Raw genomic sequence first — 19,973 nt, forward strand, 5'->3', positions numbered from 1 at the left:
CAGGAGCTGTCCATGTGGATGCAGGTGCAAGGGACTAGGTTCTCTGTACCTGTTATCTGGATTTCAGTTGTGACTACCCAAGTTGGAGAACAGTGAAGAGAGATAGTGAAGTGAGCATACTGTGACAGGAGATTAATGCAGAGAAGCATATTTTATTATGTCATTGTTGGCTTGTTGGGAGGAATTCTAGAATATAAACAGGGCATTGGATGTTAGTTTAGCTTTGCCATTAATTACCTGTGAACTTGGACAAGTAGTTTTCCTGTGTGGTCCTCAGTGTTTTCTTCTAAAGGAAAGGAGGACTGTGACGTAATCTACATGATTCTAATATCCCATGGTGTCTCTTCACCTTACCTTCAGATTTTTCAGAGTACAGCCAGGTCCATTAGGGATTATGGGGTGAATTCATTTAGCAGACTTGACCTTAATTGACATGAGTCTATTTATAGCCTTTATGTATCCCATTAAGTGGGACTACTTGTATATGTCACTACAGAAATGTGTTTGATGTGGGGTATCCCTCCGACTCTGCTAGTGTGTCACATAAATATGGTGTGTGCCTCTTATCTTTAAAATGTAAAAGATTCCAAATTCTGCAAACACAACTAACCTCAAGGGTTTTGGATAAAGGACCATGGATATATAATCAACATTCACTCAAGTAATATGTATGCAGTGTGTATAATACACGAGGTACTTTTTTAGGCTCTGGGAAGCAGTGGAGCAAAAAAAAATATGTATGATTTTAATATTTAATAGATTAAGCCACTATGGTTGAGGTATACATGGAGGTGATTGAGTATAGGGAGGACGCTGAATTGTTCCGGGATTGTGGTAGCAAGGTGGGAAGGTCTTCTTGGAAGATAGAAAGCATGAACTGAGTCATAAGCGAGATGAATAGGAGCTAGTCAGTTGTACTAGTCTGGGCAGACGTGTAGGTGGGAATGAGAAAATTCGATGATGATAACAATCGGTATCCTGGGCAAAAGGAAGCACCGTGGGGAACCTAAAGGTGCCCTGGTGCTAAAGCTGCAAGCCACTGCGGTGTGGCTGACACCCAGATGGGTGAAGGAGCACTGTGGTGGCCCATGAGCAGGATCCCATGGAGACATAATGAGCTTTTCCCACAGTTTTTCTCCCAAGGCTTTTGCAGGGGCTGATGCGATATGGTGGATGGCTAGCAGGGGAGGCTTCCAAGCACAGATACCTGTAGGTCCCAGAGACAGCTGTCAAAGGGGGAACAAAATGGTACACTAAGGCTTTGGTGGGGAGGATCACAAAGGCGGCTTTCTTTCCAGAGGGTGGTTTAAATGCAACTGTGGCATTTCATGCTTTTTGGAGCACTGTCTAGGACATTCTTCTTGGTCTGTGTATCAGTTTCGTGATGTGTGAAGGTGTTGGAACCAAGGCATGGCAATTTAGGGGTTTACTCAGAACCGTGCAACAAATGAATGGTAGGGATAATGGTTGGTAAAGATATATTTGAACCACAGAATAGAAAAGTTCCAAATAGGCATATGCGCAGGGGAAAAAAATTAGTGTGTAAATCAGATACATATGCCAAGGGTTGTGGGGGAGTAGGCTATGAATAATTTCTGATTCCCTTCTTGCCCTTCGAGTCACGCCAGCCACCTTTCATGGGAAAGCAGGGCCTGGCTCAGTTCATCCTTCCTCGACTACTGTTTCCCATGCTCCTGTTCTCCTGCATCCCTGTGCCCTTTGTTGTGCACACCACTCATGTGCCACTCAAAGTACTTTGCAATTTTAGTCACTTTTCTTGCTGTCTTCTGCTGGCTCATAATTTGGCACTTGTTCATCGAGTGCTATCTGTAAAGGGACTTAAGAGTTCACTTTTTGCCCAACTTCCCAGATTTCTGCCAGAAATGAGGAGCACTTGTAAATAACTTCCCACCTTGACAACACATCATTTTAGTCTGCCCTTGACCTCCTGCTCTCCCTACCACTATGTGCACCTGACTTCAGCCACAGGGAATTCTCCATCTTTGCAATGGGTAGGATCCTTTGTAACCCTTTGTCTTCATTGCCACCACCACCCCCCGCCATGAATGTCCCCTGTTAGGCCATGTTTCTCATCCCCATCCTCTTCCCTGCCTTGTAAACTGCTGATATTTCTAGGTCTGCCCGAGCCCTAGCTCTTGGAAAGCCTACTGATGGCACCCAGTTACATTTGGTACTGAAGCCACACAGCTGTTTTTTTCCTCTAAGACTGGTTGAGTACCATTTCCCTGCATCTTCTCCATGCTCTTGCTGCTAATGCTAGTTTGTAATTTCTCGTATTTCCCTTTCCCCTTATTCTGGGCCTCATTGCCAGCACTGCATCTTTTTTATTTTTGTATCCCCAGTGCCAAGCACAACCTCTGACTCAATAACCATTTTGATCCCTTAAACTATGCGTGCCAATTTAGGAACTAGCATGTACAAATATATTCTGAAAGGCAAAGATAGTGGGTGAAAAACATCTCTGAGCTTTTACAAGATTTCCATTATCCAAGGAAAGAAGGGCTTGTCCCCATCTTACACTAGATTTTGAGTTCCTCGACAGTCAAGAGCATGTCTTGCACTTTTATCATCCTCAACATTTAATATGGTGTTCTACACATGGTAGGTACGTAATGTACTTTCTATTCATTGAAATGGTTGCTTTCTTTGACCAGAGGAGTTCCACATGACTGCCAGAGTTTAATCCCGGATTTATTTGGCACTGGTCATGCTTCTCCACAATGAGATGGAGAAACCATCCAAAATTGACCAGTGGTTGAAGAAAGAGAGGTGTGACTAAATCCCAGGCATAATCAATTAAATGATCTTTTTAAATTTGATTCTTTTTGTTAAAACATGGGACAGTTAATGGATTAAAGTATGGGGAATATAAACAGGAGGGAACACTTCAGCTTTGCATAGTGAAGTTTGTTGTTTGGGATCAGTAGATCCCGTGTTTAAAAAATTCACCTATGCTTTTTTCTTCTGCCTTTATAGAAAAGGTCCACTTAGCCCTTCCCAAGCTAACCAGGCAAATTATCCCAAATAGCTAGCTAAGCAAATGCAAACAGTTATACTATTATGCTAGATAAAAAAAAAAAATAGAATAAATGTTAAAAAAAAGATTTGTTTAAAGGGGCGTCTGGGTGGCTCAGTTGATTAAACATCCAACTTCAGCTCAGGTCATGATCTCACAGTTGGTGGGTTCCAGCCCTGCATCGGGCTCTATGTTGACAGCTCAGAGCCTGGAGCCTGCTTTGGATTGTTTGTTTGTCTCCCTCTCTGTCTGGCCCTCCCCCAGTCTCAGTCTTTTGAAAATAAATAAATAAATGTTAAAAAAAAAAAATGAAGTAGGCTAACTGTATTCTCCTTCAGAGAAATGGACAGACCAGTAAAGGACCCATCTCTTACTATGGCCTATAAATTCATGTGGCCCCTAAAAAAAGTATAAATGACCTTACATGTCCAGTTGCATGATATGTCTTAGTACTAGAAGAAAATAGTTTTGTTTGAAAGCTTCATGGGATGTTCCCAAGAGGGGGAGGTAAGGCCTTTGAGATGGGCTGTCACAAATCCTCTGAAAGTGGTGGTTTATGTTTTGCCTTGAAAAGCTTTAATCCATTGAATAATATAGTTTACAAATGCAATTGTGCAATGTGGATAACTTAGATTTAAGCGATCTCACCCAGAAATTTATTTTTACATTACTGAAAACATGGAATATGGTATAAATTAACTTAGTCAAATCTGTGAAGTTTAAGAAAATCCATATGATTTCTTTAACATATTCCTATTATCATGGCTAACCTTGTGCATCAACAGTGTATATTTTTATAGGGTTTGTGAAATGGATTCTTGCACTTAATTTCTCTGAGCAGTGAAAAGGAGATTGAAGATTTTCAGGTGGCTTGTAGGAATTAGAACACTGTGAGCAAAGTTATAATTCAGTTTTTCTTTTTCTCAAACAACCTGTTAGGTATTTAGGAACAGAAGAAAGTGACATGGAGAGAGGAGGAGGGCAATAGACCAAGTAGTCCCCTGTCCTCATTGTCAAAGCCTTTGATGGTGTAAGAAAAATGATTTCCTTGGTTTCTTCTCTTTAAAGGGAAGAATCCATTTTCTAATTCTAAGTGATGAAGTTTTAAATTTCTCGATTTGTAAAATTACATCAATTTCTTTCACAAAGAAGAGTAGTTTTTCTGGGAAAAAGGGCTTCTAAGGCATTGGAAGCCATGCCGAGGTAGAAGGTAAGCTGAAATGAACCACTTCCATACTGGTTTAGGGAAGGGGAGAGTTCATCCTTTTGTCATTCTTCTGTCTTTCCAAATGACTGTCTTTTCTCTACATTTTCTTTTGTGCCTTCAGTCTGAGAGTAAATAATAGAGCCATCAAGCACACAACTGTGTCTGGCAGTTTGAGGTTGCTCATTGACCAGAGTGAATGAGGAAATGAATATTTCATATTGTTTGCATTCTTCCAATGGGGGGAATTATTTCATAGCAGTGATTTCCCCCCTAAGCATCTCATAACCAACAGGAATATCTTGATGATGGTCGTGGATTAGCTACGTATTTCTATTTGTGGTCTGAAACCACTAGATTCATGTACCTTCTTTCAGAGGCCTTGTCTCTTTTTTTTTTTTTAATTCAAGTATAGTGGACAATGTTACTTTAGTTTTAGGGTTACACCATAGTGGGTTTCACAACTTTCTTCATTATTTCATGCTCACCACAAGTGTAGCTACCTTCTGTCACCATACAGCACCACTCATCCTCCCTGACATTCATTCCATTAACTAGAACCTTGTGCCTCCCACTCGCCTTCATCCCTTTATGTCCACTTTCCCAACTATTTTCCTGCTACAGCCACCAGTTCTGTGTTTACGGGTCTGTTTCTGCTTTTTGTTCGTTCTCTTTTTCCACATAAATGAAATCCTCTATATTGTCACAAATGGCAAGATCTCATTCTTTTTTTATGGCTTAGTAGTCTTCCAGAGAGAAGGGCTGGGAGAGGTGTGTATAATACATCTTTATCCATTCATCTATTGAGGGGCACAGGTTGCTTCTGTATCTTGGCTATTCTAGATAATGCTGCAATAAACATAGGGGTGTGTATATCTTTTTGAATTAGTGTTTTCATTTTCTTGGGGTAAATACCCAATTGTGGAATTACTGGATCATATGACATCTTTTTCATTTTGGGGGTAACCTCCCTACTGTTTTCCACAGTGGTTGCACCAACAAATTCCCAGCAACAATGCACAAGGGTTCCTTTTTCTCCACATCCTTGCCAATATTTGTTATTGATCCTAGCCCTTCTGACACGTGTCAGGTGCTATCTAACTGTAGTTTTGATTTTCATTTCACTGATGATTAGTGATGTTGTGCATCGTTTCATGTGTGTTAGGTATCTGGATGTCTTTGGAAACATGTCAGTTGAAGTCCTCTGCCCATTTTTAATTGGGTTGTTGTTAGTTTTGGTGTTGGCTAAGTTCTTTATATATTTTAGACATTAACCCCTACTATATATATCATTTGTAAATGTCTTCTCCCATTCACTGGGTTGTCTTTTGTTTTGTTGATGGTCTCCTTCTCTGTGCAAAATATTTTATGTAGTCCCAATAATTTTTCCTTTCATTTTTATAGCCTGAGGAAACCTATCCAGGAAAATGTTGCTAAGGCTGATGTCCAAGAGATTAGGGAGTTTTAAAGACCTGACTGTAAGACCTGAAACCATAATTCATTTTACTTTTGTGTATAGTGAAAGAAAGTGGTCCAGTTTTCCCAACAACTGAGGAGAATGTCTTTTTCCCATGATATATTCTTGTCTGCTTTGTCTCTGGGCTGTCTGGTTCTATCCATCTATATGTTTATTTTTGTGCCAGTACCATTCTATTTTGATTACTATAACTTTGTAATAGGTCTTGAAAGTTAAGATTGTGATACCTCCAGCCTTGTTCTTCTTAAGATTGCTGTGGCTATTCCTGGTCTTTTTTGGTTCCATACATATTTTAGGACTGTTTGTTCCAGTTCTGTGATAAATGCTATTGTTATTTTGATGGGGATTGTATTGAATCTGTACGTTGCTTTGGGTAGTATGGACATTTTAATAATATTCTTACAATCCACAAGAGTGATAGGTTTCTTTATGTCATCGTCAATCTTGTAGCTTTTAGAGTACAGGTCTTTCACCTTCTTGGTTAAGTTTATTCTTGGTATTTTTTTCTTTTTGGTGGAACTGTAAATGGAATTGTTTTATTTCTTTTTCTGCCTCTTTGTTATTAGTGTATAGAAGTGCAACAGATTTCTGTAAATGAGTTTTGTATCTTGCAACTTTACTGAATTCATTTGTCCATTCTAATAGCTTTTTTGAAGGAGTCTTTAGGGTTTTCTATGGAGTCTTTGGGATTTTCTGTGTGTAGTAGGTCAACAGCAAATAGTGACAGTTTTATTTTTTTTTCTTACCAATTTGTCTGCCTTTCTTTTTTTTTTGGTACTTCTAGTATTTTGAATAAAGGTGGTAAGAGTGAACATCTTTGTCTCATTCCTGATCTTAAAAAAAAGGTTTTCCCTTAATTCTGAGTTTGTAATACATAGCCTATATTATGTTGTGGTACAATCCCTCTAAACCTAAAAAACAAACAAAAAAAAACATCTAAAAAAACCTTTTTGAGAGTTTTTATAATGAACAGATGTTGAATTTTGTCAAGTGCTTTTTCTGCATCTATTGAGATGATTATTTGATTTTCATCTTTTGCTATTGTGGTGTATGACTTTGGTTATGAATATTTAACCACCATTGCATCCCTGAAATAAGTTCAACTTGATTGTGGTGAATGATCCTTTTAATGTATTTTTGAAAACAGTTAATATTTTCAGGATTTTTCATCTATTTTTATCAGGAATGTTGGCCTATAGTTTTTTTGTTTTTGTTTGACTGGTTTTGGTATCAAGGTAATGCTGGCTTCGTAGAATGTATTTAGAAGCTTCCCTCCTCTTATTTTTGGGGGGAATAGCTTGAGGAGAAGAGATATTAACTCTTTGAATGAATGGTAGCATTCACTGGTGAATCTGTCTGGTCTTGGACTTTTGTTTTTTGGGAATCTGTAGTGATTCAGTTTCAATACTAGTAATTGGTCTGTTTGGTTCCTATTTGTTTCAGTCTTGGAAGATTGTAGGTTTCTAGGACTTAAATTTCTTCTAAGTTGTCCAGTTTGTTGGCACATAATTTTTCACAGTAATCTCTTTGATCCTTTGTATTTCTGTGGTCTGTTTTTATTTCTTTCACTTATTTATTTGGGTCCTCTCTTTTGCTTGATGAGTCTGGGTAAAGGGTTATTAATTTCCTTGATATTTCATAGAAACAGCTCTTGGTTTCATTGATCTTTTATTTTCTAGGTCTTCTCTAATTGTCACTGTTTCCTTCCTTTTACTAACTTTGGGTTAATTCTTTTCTGGTTTCTTGAGTTAGGCCTGTATTGCCATATACTTCCTTCTTATAACTGCTTTTGCAGTGTCCCAAAGATTTGGGACCATTGTGCTTTCATTTTTATTTGCCTCCACGTGTTTTTGTATTTCCTTTTGATTTCTTTGTTGGTCTGTTCATTCATTAGTAGTATGTTCAGGCTCCACCTGTTTTGTTTTTCCACAGTTTTTGTTTTTTTGTGATTTTGTGTTTCTATTCAGAAAAGAATCTTGGTATGATTTCAATCTACCTAAATGTATTGAGACTTTTGGGCTGAAATGTGATCTTCCCTAGAGAATGTTCCATGTGTGCTTGAAAAGAATGTGTACTCTGTTGTGTTTGGATGGAATATTCTATACCTGTTAAGTAAATTTTGTCTAATACATCATTCAGAGCCACTGTTTCCTTGTTGATTTTCTGCCTGGAATATCTATCCATCCATTGATGTAAGTGGGGTATTAAATCCTGTACTATTAGGGTATTACTGTCAATTTCTCCCTTATGTCTGTTAATATTTGCATTAGATGCTCCAGTATTGGGTACATCTACATTTACAATTGTTACATTCTTTTTTTTTTTTCCATGTTGAGAGAGATTGAGACACAGAGTGTGAGTGGGGCAGAGAGAGAGGGAGACACAGAATCCAGAGCAGTCTCCAGGCTCTGAGCTGTTAGTACAGAGCCTGACCGGGGGCTCAAACTCACAAACCAGGGGGGTCACGATCTAAGCTGAAGTAAGATGCTCAACCAAGCCCCACCACGCCATCCAGGTGCCCCAACAATTGTTAACTCTTGTTGGATTGATCCTTCTGTCATTATGCAATGCTCTTCTTTGTTGTTACAGTCTTTGTTTTAAAATCTATTTTGTCTGATAGAAGTATTACTTCCCAGGCACTTTTTAAAAATTTTTTTTGGCTTTCGTTTGCATGGAATCTCTCTTTCCAGCCCAGCCCTTCACATTTGGTCTGTGTCTTTAGGTCAAAAGTGAGTCTCTTGTAGGCAGCATATAGATCAGACTTGCTTTTTTGATCCATATCTTTTTATTGGAATAGTTAGACCATTTACATTTGAAGTAATTGCTGAGAGGGGATGAGTTAAGATGGCAGAAAAGTAGGGGGACCTGGGCTTTCCTCATTCCTCAAACACAGCTATATTGAGGTCAGATCCTTGGAGCACCCAGGAAATTGATCTGCAGAGTGGCAGAAGGATCTCCACAGTGGGAGGGAGATAGCGTGGCAGGTGTGAGGTACATGGAAGTGAATTGAGAGAAAAACAGCAGTGCTGCAGAGGGGGAGAGAAAGAGGAGTTGACAAAGTGTAGCACTGAGTTTGCACAAGAGGAAAACATCTCTGGATCATAGACTGGGGAGCAAGAAGTACTGAGTAACACAGGTTTTTTTGTTTTTGTTTTGTTTTCATTTGTTTTTTGCTAGCAGCACTTGGAGCTCAAACTCTGAGGTTCTGGTGGTGCATGACTTTCTCCAGAATGGAGCTGTGGCACGTGCTCCTGGGGATAAGGGAATTGGCCCCTCAGTGCATAGCATGATGTAGGGATCTCCTGGGTTCATTGGGAGAGAACATTACCCTTCCTGGAGTACTTTTGGAAGAGGGTATATTGCCTCCCCAAGGACAAAAGACACTGCAGGCACCAGCCAAAAGCCTTTCATCAGCAGGAGACAGAGGTGCACCCAGAGGGAATATAAACTTTGCTGCGTTTAGTTGTGCTACACCACAGATTCCATGCACTGTGCTGGTGTGGGATGGTTTCTCAGGGACAGGCCTTCAGACACTGTGGAGAGGCTCTACTTCAGAGGAGAGGGTTGGGTCCATGAGGTGCTGGGTCCTTTAAGGCTTTGGGTTTTGATCCTAGCAGTGAACTTATGGCACAGGTGAGCTGACTGGCCTACCTATTCTGTGAGGACTGCCTGAACAGTCTGGGAACATGAGATTGGGGTGACTCCATTTTTCCCGCAACACAGTGGGACTTAAGAGAGCAACACAGTATGGCTCCTAATGGAGGCAGGACCTGTTTACACCAAACCCCACCCCCTGTGTCTGGCAACTGCTTGTTTACTGGGGCAAGACTGAGCCAAAACAGAAGGCCTCTCCTCCAGAAGATCAGGACAGCCAGCACCCTGCATGCACCAAGTGTACTGAAAATCGAGCACTTCAAAACGATACCTGTAGTTCTGGTGGAAATAGAAAAAAGAAAAATTAAGGCTGGCTCTATTTTTTCTTTCAGAATCAGGCTCATAGTTTGTTTTTTTTTTCATTTCCTTTTCTCTCTTTTGGATTCTCTTTTTAATTCTCTTTTTTTCTTTCCTTCTTTTTCCTTTCTTTTTGGAATTAGCCCTATAACTTTTCGATTCTCTGGTTGGTTTTTTTTGTTCCCTTTTTCTTTTTTGGGGGGGATCAGGCTTCCCCCAGCCTTTTTCCCAGGCTTATTTCAACAACAACAACAACAAAATCAAAGCACACCTAGTTAAAAGGCCAAACACTCCCCACTGCAAGCAAGGAGGAGCTCTGCAGAGGACTGATCAGTGGGAATGAGCAGCCAAAATACAGTAATAGAGTATACACCACACACACCAGAAACACTTCAAGTGCCAGGCCCAGGACAGTGTATGATCCCTTTTAATGCAGTACTCTCAGGTGCAGGAAACATATAACAAGTTTTTAAAACATGCAAAAGACAGAAACTTAGCCAAAATGACAAGATGAAGAAGGTTTCCCCAAAAGAAAGGTCAAGAAGCAATCGCAACCAGGGACTTGCTCAAAACAGATATAAGCAATATATCTGGACAAGAGTTTAGAACAACAGTCATTAGATTACTGGCTAAGCTTGAAAAAAGCACAGAAGACACCAGAGAAACCCTTACTGCACAGGTCAAAGACCTAAAATCTAGTCAGATTGAGATTTTAAAAAATGCTATAACTGAGATGCAATACTGACTAGATACAGTCCTAATGAAGATTGAAGAAGTAGAAGAGAAAATAGGTGATACAGAAGAAAAAATTATGGAAAATAATGAAGCTGAAAAAAAAGAGGGAAAGGAAATTATTAGATCACAAGGAGAGACTTAGTGATTCCATAAAATGAAACAATATCAACATAATAGGAGTCCCAGAAGAAAAGCAGAAAGAAGGGGAAAAAGGGTTATTTGAACAAATGATAGCTGAGAACTTTTCTAATCTGAGGAAGCAAAAAGGTGTCCAAGTCCAAGAGGCATAGAGTACTCCCTTCAAGATTAACAAAAACAGGTCAACACCATGACATATAGTGAAAAATTGCAAAATACAAAGAGAATTCTGAAAGCAGCTAGGGACAAATGGGCCTTAACCTACAAGGGTAAACACATAAGGGTAGTAACAGACCAGTCCACTGAAACTTGGCAGGCCAGAAGGGAGTGGCAGGAAATACTTAATGTACCAAATGTGAAAAATACGCAGCCAAGAATTCTTTATCCAGCAAGGCTGTTATTCAGAATAGAAGGAGAGATAGAATTTCCCCAAATAAAAACTAAAGGAATCTGTGACCACTAAATCAGCACTGCAAGAAATTTAAGAGGGACTCGGAGTGGAGGGGAAAAGAAAGACCATAGCAACAAAGACTAGAAAGAACCAGAGAACATCACTAGAAACACCAACTCTACAAGTAACAAGATGGCATTAAATCCATATCTTTCAGTAATCACTCTGAATGTAGATGGACTAAATGCTTCAATGAAAAGACATAGGTATCAGAATGGATTTTAAAAAATTAATCTATATGCTATATACAAGAGACTCATTTTACACCTAAAGACACCTGCAGATCGAAAGTGAGGGGATGGAGAACCATCTATCCTGCTACTAGATTTTAAAAGAAAGCTGGAGTAGCCATACTTTTATCAAACTGGACTTTAAAACAAAGACTAACAAGAGATGAAGAAGGGCATTATATCATCATTAAGTGTATATCCATCAAGAAGATCTAACAATTATAAATATGTCCTCAATTTGAAAGCACTCAAATATATAAATCAATAACAAACTCATTTAATACAATAGTGGGAGACTATAATATCCCACTTACAACAATGGACACATCATCTAAGCAGAAAATTAACAAGGAAGCAATTGGCTTTGAAGGATACTGAACCAGATAACAGATACATTCAGAACATTTCATCCTAAAGCAGAATACACATTCTTCTCAAGTGCACATAGAATATTCTTCAGAATACATTACAGACGGGGTCACAAATCAGCCTTCAACAGGGGGTTGAGGTATGATTGAGATCAGACCATACAGATTTTCAGAACATGATGCATATTTCAGAACACAATGCTATAAAACTTGAAATCAGCCACAAGAAAAAATTTGGAAAGCCCTAAAATACATCGAAGTTAAAGAACATCCTACTAAAGAATGAATTCAAAAACCAGGAAATTAAAGAAATTAAAAATATATGGAAGTAAGTCAAAAAGAAAACATGACAGTCCAAACCCTTTGGGATGCAGTAAAGGCAGCCCTAATAGGAAAGCAATTTCAGGCCTATCTCAAGAAGCAAAAAGGGTCCCAAATACACAAGCTAGCCTTACACGTAAAGGAGCTAGAAAAGGAGTAGCAAATAAAGCTGAAAGCCAGAAGAAGAAGGGAAATTATAAAGATTAGAGCAGAAGTAAATGATATAGAATCAAACAAACAAAAACCCAGTAGAGCACATCAGTGAAACTAAATGGTGGTTCTTTGAAAGAATAAACAAAATTGATAAAGCTCTCACCAGACTTCTCAAAAAAGCAAAAGAGGTTCCAAATAGATATGAATGAAAGAGGACAGATCACAACCAACATCACAGAAATACAAACAATTATAAAAGGATACTATGAAAAATTATATGCCAACAAACTGGGCAATCTGGAAGAAATGGGCAAATTCCTAGAAATTCGCACACTACCAAAATTCAAACAGGAAGAAATAGAAATTTGAACAGACCCATAAGCAGCAAAGAAACTGAATCAGTTATCAAAAATCTCCCAACAAACAAGAGTCTTGGGCCAGATGGCTTCCCAGGGGGAATTCTACCAGACATTTAAAGCAGAGTTAATACCTATTCTTCTCAAGCTGTTCCAAAAAAATAGAAATGGAAGAAAAGCCTCCAAACTCATTCTGTGAAGCATTACCTTGATTCCAAAACCAAAGACCTCACTAAAATGCAGAATTACAGGCCAATATCCCTGATGAAACTAGATGAAAAAGTTCTCAACAGGATCCTAGCACATCAAATTCAACAGTACATTAAAAGAATTATTCACTATGATCAAATGAAATTTATTCCTGGGCTGCAGGGCTGGTTCAGTATTCGCAAATCAATCAACGTGATACACATTAATAAAAGAATGCATAAGACTCTTATGATCATTTCAATAGATGCAGAAAAAGCATTTGACAAAGTATGGCTTCCATTTATGATAAAAACCCTCAACAAAGTAGATTTAGAAGAAACATACATCAACACCATAAAGGCCATATACTAAAGACCCACAGGTAATATCATCCTCAATGGGGAAAAACAGAGCTTTTCCCCTAATGTCAGGAACATGACAAGGATATCCATGTTGTTCAACATAGTACTAGAAGTCCTAGCCTCAGCAATCAGACAACAACAACAACAAAAGGGCATCCAAATTGGCAAACAAGTCAAACTTTCACTCTTTGCAAATGACACAATAATACTCTGTATGGAAAACCTGAAAGACTCCACCCCAAAACTGCTAGAATGGATATGAATTCTCCAAAGTTGTAGGATATAAAATCAATATACAGAAATTGGTTGCATTTCTATACACCAATAATGAAGCAGCAGAAAGAGAAATCAAGGAATGAATCCCATTTACAAATGCACCAAGAACCAGAAGATACCTAGGAATAAACCTAACCAAAGAGGTAAAAGACCTATATGCTGAAAACTGTAAAAAGCTTATGAAATAAATTGGAGAAGACACAAAGAAATGGAAAAACATTCCATGCTTATGGGTTGGAAGAACAAATATTGTTAAAAATGTTGATACTGCCCAAAGCAGTCTGCACATTCAATGCAATCCCTATTAAATAACAATAGTATTTCTTCACAGAGCTAGAACCAACAATTCTAACATTTGTGTGGAACCAGAAAAGACCATGTAATTTTGAAAAAGGCCAAAGTAATTTTGAAAAAGAAAACCAAAGCTGGAGGCATCACAATTCCAGACTTCAAGCTGTATTGCAAAGCTCTGCTCATAGAGACAGTATGGTACCGGCACAAAAACACACACATAGATCAATTGAACAGAATGGAGAACCCAGAAAAGGACCCACAAATGTATGGCCAAGTAATCTTTGACAAAGCAGGAAAGAATATACAATGAAAAAAAAAAGACAGTCTCTTCATCAAATGGTCATGGGAAATCTGGACAGTGACATGCAGAATGAAACTGGAATTTCTTATACCATACACATAAAGAAATTCAAAATGGATGAAAGACCTAAATAGGAGACAGGAAACCACCAAAATCCCGTAGGAGAAAACAGGCAGCAACCTCTTTGACCTCGGCTATAGCAGCTTCTTACTAGACATGTCTCTGGAGGCGAGGGAATCAAAAGCAAAATGAACAATTGGGATCTCATTAAGATAAAAATCTTCTGCACAGCAAAGGAAATAATCAACAAAACTAAAAGACAACCAAGGTAATAGGAGCAGACAATTGCAAATGACATATTGGATAAAGCATTAGTATCCAAAATCTATAAAGAACAAACTCAACACCCAAAAAACAAATAATCCAGTGACAAAATGGGCAGAAGACATGAATAGACATTTTTCCAAAGAAGACATCCAGATGGCTAACAAAAATGAAAATACCCAGCATTACTCATCATCAGAGAAATACAAATCAAAACCACAATGAGACACCACCTCATACCTGTCGATATGGCTAAAATTAACAACTCAGGAGACAAGAGAGTTTGGCGAGGATGTGGAGAAAAAGAAACTCTTTTGCACCGTTGGTGGGAATGCAAACTGGTGCAGCCACTCTGGAGAATGGTGTGGAGGTTCCTCAAAGTAATTAAAAATAGAACTGTCATATAATCCAGCAATTGTACTATTAGGAACTTATCCTAAGGATACAAAAATGCTGATTCAAAGGGGCACATGCACCCCAATGTTTATAGCAGTGCTATCAACAATAACCAAATTATGGAAAGAGCCCAAATGTCCACCAGCTGATGAATAAAGAGGTCGTCTGTACACACAACACACACAATATTACTCAGCAATAAAAAAATGAAATCTTGCCCTTACCAACAATGTGGATGGAATGAGAGGATATTATGCTAAGTAAAATAAGTCAGAGAAAGACAAATATATGACTTCACTCATGTGGAATTTAAGAAACATAACAGATGAACATAGGGGAAGTGAAGGAAAAATAAGATAAAAACAGAGTGAGGCAAACTGTAAGAGACTCTTAAATAACAGGGAATAAACAGAAGGTTGCTGTAGAGGAGGTGGGTGGGAGAATGGGCTAAATGGGTGGTGGACATTAAGGAGGGCACTTGTTGGGATAAGCATTGGGTGTTCTGTGGACATGATGAATCACTGGGTTATACTCCTGAAACCTTTACTACCCTGTATGCTAACTAACTTGAATTTAAATAAAAATAAAAGTATTTGCTGATAGGTGTGTACCCATGTCATTTTGTTCATTGCTTTCTGGTTGTTTTTGTTATTCGTCTTTTCTTGATCTCTTTCCTTGTGACTGATGACTTTCTTTAGCAATGCTTGGCTTTGTATTTCTTGTGTACTATTATAGGTTTATGTTTTTTATTTACCATGAGATTTATATATGGCATGTTTATAATGATCATCTAGTTTCATAATTTTCTTCTATTTTTTTTTCCTTTTTCTTTTCCACCTAAAGAAGTCCTGTTAGCATTTCTTATAAAGTCTATTTAGTAGTGATGAGCTTTAACTTTTGTCTGGGAACTCTTTCCCAGCAAGGTTATTTAGAATTTAAGGAGAGCCATTCTTGACTTCAGACGTTATTTTCCTTTTAGCACTTTGAATATATCTTGCCACTCCTTTCTGGTCTGCAAAATTTCTGAATAATCAGCTGATAGCCTTATGGCATTTCCCTTTTTATGTAACTATTTGCTTCTGCCCTTATCTTTATTCTTTGACATTTTACTTATCATGTGTCATGGTATGGAATTCCTTGGTTTCCATCTTGTTCAGGACTTTTGGTGCTTCTGGACCTAGAAATCTGTTTTCCCCAGATTAGGAAAGTTTTCAGCTATTATTTCTTCAAATAAGTTTTCTGCCCCATTTTTTGTTTTCCTTCTGGGACCCATATAATGCAGATGTTTTGTGATATTAAGAGATCTCTTAACTTATCCTTATTTTTTTTTCCTTTTTTCCTTTTCAGCTTGGCTGCTTTCCAATAGATAATTGACCATTCTGCATCCTCCAATTTACTGTTGATTCCCTCTAGTATAGATTTCATTTCAGGTATTGTGTCTTCAACTCTGACTGGTTGTTTCTTTGTTGAAATTCTTCTTGAGTTTATCCATTTTTCTCTCCAGTTCAGTAGCAACTTTATGGCCATCCCTTTGAACACGTTACGAGGTAGATCGCTTATTTCCATTTCGTTTACTTCTTTCTCTGAGGTATATTCTTGTTCTTTCTTTTGGAGCATCTTCCTCTGTCTCTTCATTTTGCTTGGCTTTCAGTGTTTCTATGAATTAGGGAGAACAGCTAAACTTGAAGGGATGGTCTATTTTATGGTCCTCCCCTATGAGACTGTCTCTAGTTACTTTGGTTGGCTGTCCAGAGCTGTGTCTAATCTGTGCTGGGGCTGCCTTGATGGGATGACCAGAGCTGAATTGGTCAGAAGTCTTGGGGCTCTCCTGTCAGAGGATGCCAGCTGTGGGTTCTTAGGGTTCTCTGCATGGAGGACATCCTTGCAGGACAGCTGAAGTGGCTGCAAGCCAGGTTATTCCAGGGTACTCCTACAGAGGGAATCCTGGCAAGGTAAGTGGAGTTAAAGTGTTGTGCTACATGAAGAGGGCACCCTGTTAGGTTAGCTTGCGCTTAAACAGGTATAGAGGCTTGGGGCTCCAGGGTCTTGTGTACTGGTGGTACTCGTAAGTTGTCTGGAGCCTAAGTGGTGTGGATCTGGAGTGTACCTGGGTAATTTAGCCAGAGGGCTGGAGCCATAGTAAGCGCTGACCAGGGGTGTCTCAGTGTGTGGTTGCCTTGGTTGGGATGGCTGGGACTGGTGTAGGCTATGAGCCTGGGGCTCACTGAGGCCGTAGCCTGGCAATGGTGCCAAGACCCCACTCCTGTCTTCACTATCAAGGTTGGGGGGCACTTAAGGAGTGGTGTTCACACCAGCCCCTGACTGAGAGAGAGTTCCAGCAGATCCCCTGGCATTTGTTGGAGTTGTAGGGCTAGATCTTTTATATTCTAGTTGATCTTTTAAACTTTGGCATTTTTTTTCTGTACCCCAAGGAGACCAACCTGTTCGTGGTCCCTCAGTACTATCTCTACCCACAGTAGTTCAACAGTGTTGGGGATGGGGTTCCTTTCATTGCCTTGTCTCCATCTCTCTGGCCATACTCTGTGGTCTTTTGTTGTACAGAAGCTTTTCATTCAGCACTCAGTTCTTCAGGAGGAATTGCTTTATAAATAGGTGTAGATTTGGGGTGTCCATGGAGATGAGGCAGGGTCTTCCTATATCGCCATCTTGTACCAGAATGTTGTCTCTTTTTGATCACCAGAGGAATTTTGTCCTCTGTTACATTTTGGGTATCTTAGAGTTGTTTATATACACTCTTGGAGCATTTTATCAACATTGTAATTACATGAGTAGTAGCCACATTTTCTTCCAACAGAATTCCTAGACAGATTTGGAGGAAGAATAATTACTTATTACCTTGTTCTCCACTTATTCTGTAGCTTTCAGAATCACCATGAAGAGAAGATGTTCAGTACTTTTTCCTATCACATTATAATCTGTGGCACCGATCAGTAAAATCCTAGGGGAAACTTCTGCTCTCTTGCTAACCAACACAATTCTTGTCCATGTGTGCAGGTATTGTGGAGGATTATAAGCCACCATTTTATGATGTGGTTCCCAATGACCCAAGTTTTGAAGATATGAGAAAGGTGGTCTGTGTGGATCAACAGAGGCCAAACATACCCAATAGATGGTTCTCAGACCCGGTAAGAGTGTCAGTTTCTTAGTTCTAAAACTATCTTCACCTTTTTACTAGGTGAAAGTCCAGAGCAAGCAAATAACATAACTCCTGAATGATTTGCCTTATCTATTGCTTTCTCTATTTTATGTAGAAGGGCCTTAGACCTAACTGAGTAGGTTCACAAAATGGTCTCGTTGCCGAAAGAGCATTCTGATTGATCTTGCTAATAAATGATAATATTCACAAGAATTTCAACTATTGACTAACTCCAGTAGTTAGGAGACTCATTACTATGCCACTAGCCCTAGGACTGCAGTTTTACAAGTAAAACAAGAGATGAACCTCTTTTCCATCACTGCATATCTGAAACTCCAAACAGAAGCTGTTTGGCTCAAGATTCTTATTGCTTCCGGTTGGGAGCAGCAAATCTGAAACATGGAGAGATGACTCCACCTGCAGATTTCATTATTAAGTCGGGTAGCATGATCTCTTTTAGCAAACATAAAACATCAGGGGGTGCAGCCCATCCCATGTAATTTACCTCAAAATCAGCTGGTTGAAAGGAGGAGTCCAGAGGCCAGGGTTCATGAAACTGAAGAGGGGCTCCTTATCCAGCAGTCACGGCCTTGATTATTTGTTTAAAGAAGGTGGCGGGAACATCGCTTAACATCCACCCAGTTTCTGGGGCCACTGAAGAGCCACTGTTTTAACTGTGGTGTTTGTTTCTTTCTCCTCAGACATTAACCTCTCTGGCCAAGCTGATGAAGGAATGCTGGTATCAGAATCCATCCGCGAGACTCACAGCTCTGCGGATCAAAAAGACTTTGACCAAAATTGATAATTCCCTAGACAAATTGAAAACGGACTGTTGACATTTTCACGGTGTCAAAAAGGAAGATTTGTCGTTGTCATTGTCCAGCTGGGACCTAATGCTGGCCTGACCGGCCGTCAGAACAGAATCCATCTGTCTCCCTCCGCAAGTGGCTGCTTTGACAAGGCAGACATTCTACCCAGCCGCGTGCGGGGGAGACACCAAAACCACCCTAACCTCGCTCAATGACCGTGAACTGGGCATTTCACAAACTGTTCACACTACAGAGACTAATGTGGGACAGACGCTGTTGCAAAGGTAGGGGAACTGGAGGAACACAGAGAAATCCTAAAAGAGATCTGGGCATTAAGACAGTGGCTTTGCAGATCCTTCACAAGTCTCCTAGACTCTCCCCATGGGAAACTCACGGAGGTGGTGAATTTTTATCAGCAATATTGCCTGTGCTTCTCTTCTTTATTGCACTAGGAATTCTTTGCATTCCTTACTTGCACTGTTACTCTTAATTTTAAAGACCCAACTTGCCAAAACGTTGGCTGCGTACTCCACTGGTCTGTCTTTGGATAATAGGAATTCAATTTGGCAAAACAAAATGTAATGTCAGACTTTGCTGCATTTTACACATGTACGGATGTTTACAATGATGCTGAACATTAGGAATTGTTTATACACAACTTTGCAAATTATTTATTACTTGTGCACTCAGCAGTTTTTACAAAACTGCTCCGTGCATATGTTAAAGCTTATTTTTATGTGGTCTTATGATTTTATTACTGAAATGTTTTTAACACTATACTCTGAAATGGACATTTTCTTTTATTATCAGTTAAATTCACATTTTAAGTGCTTCACATTTGTATGTGTGTAGACTGTAACTTTTTTCAGTTCATATGCAGAAATGTATTTAGCCATTACCCATGTGACACCACCGAATATATTACTGATTTAGAAGCAAAAATTTCAGTAGAATTTTAGTCCTGAACGCTGTGGGGAAAATGCATTTTCTTCGGAATTATCCATTATGTGCATTTAAACTCTGCCAGAAAAAAATAACTATTTTGTTTTAATCTACTTTTTGTATTTAGTAGTTATTTGTATAAATTAAATAAAAGGTTTTCAAGTCAAAAAGTGAATTTTTTTTACCATATAAAAAATATCTGCATTCTAGAAAAGCATTTTATTATGGGAACAATAGAAGCAAAAAAATGAATTTGTAAACTGAATTTGCTTTTCAAGTCTAGTAACAATTTTGAGGGTCCTAGGAGTATGATTTCCAGCTTGAATTTGGTATCAGAAAATTTGAATCTTGTTTCTTTGTGATTGTTTTTTCTTGGTCTGTGTTCCTAACTGTGAAATGAGAGTAACGGACCTTTCTAACCTGCTTTCTTCACATGGGGGTTGTGAGTATAAATGGGATGAATGATGTCCAAGCATGTCCATTTATAGTCATGGGGGTTGCC

General features: G+C 39.0%; 1 protein-coding gene across 2 annotated transcripts in view; it reads left to right on the forward strand.

Annotated features, from left to right (window-relative positions):
* The window catches only part of ACVR1 (activin A receptor type 1), a 141,475-nt gene extending 121,834 nt beyond the window's left edge, over positions 1-19,641 (forward strand). For both annotated transcript variants that reach the window (XM_047872586.1, XM_047872587.1), the window contains exons 10-11: positions 17,579-17,709; positions 18,422-19,641. In XM_047872586.1, coding sequence (XP_047728542.1) covers positions 17,579-17,709; positions 18,422-18,556 — 266 coding nt within the window. In that variant the 3' untranslated portion in view covers positions 18,557-19,641. The remainder of the gene's footprint in view (positions 1-17,578; positions 17,710-18,421) is intronic.
* Positions 19,642-19,973: the final 332 nt, after the last annotated feature.

This window comes from Prionailurus viverrinus, chromosome C1 (assembly GCF_022837055.1).
Source record: "Prionailurus viverrinus isolate Anna chromosome C1, UM_Priviv_1.0, whole genome shotgun sequence".
Lineage (NCBI taxonomy): Eukaryota > Metazoa > Chordata > Mammalia > Carnivora > Felidae > Prionailurus > Prionailurus viverrinus.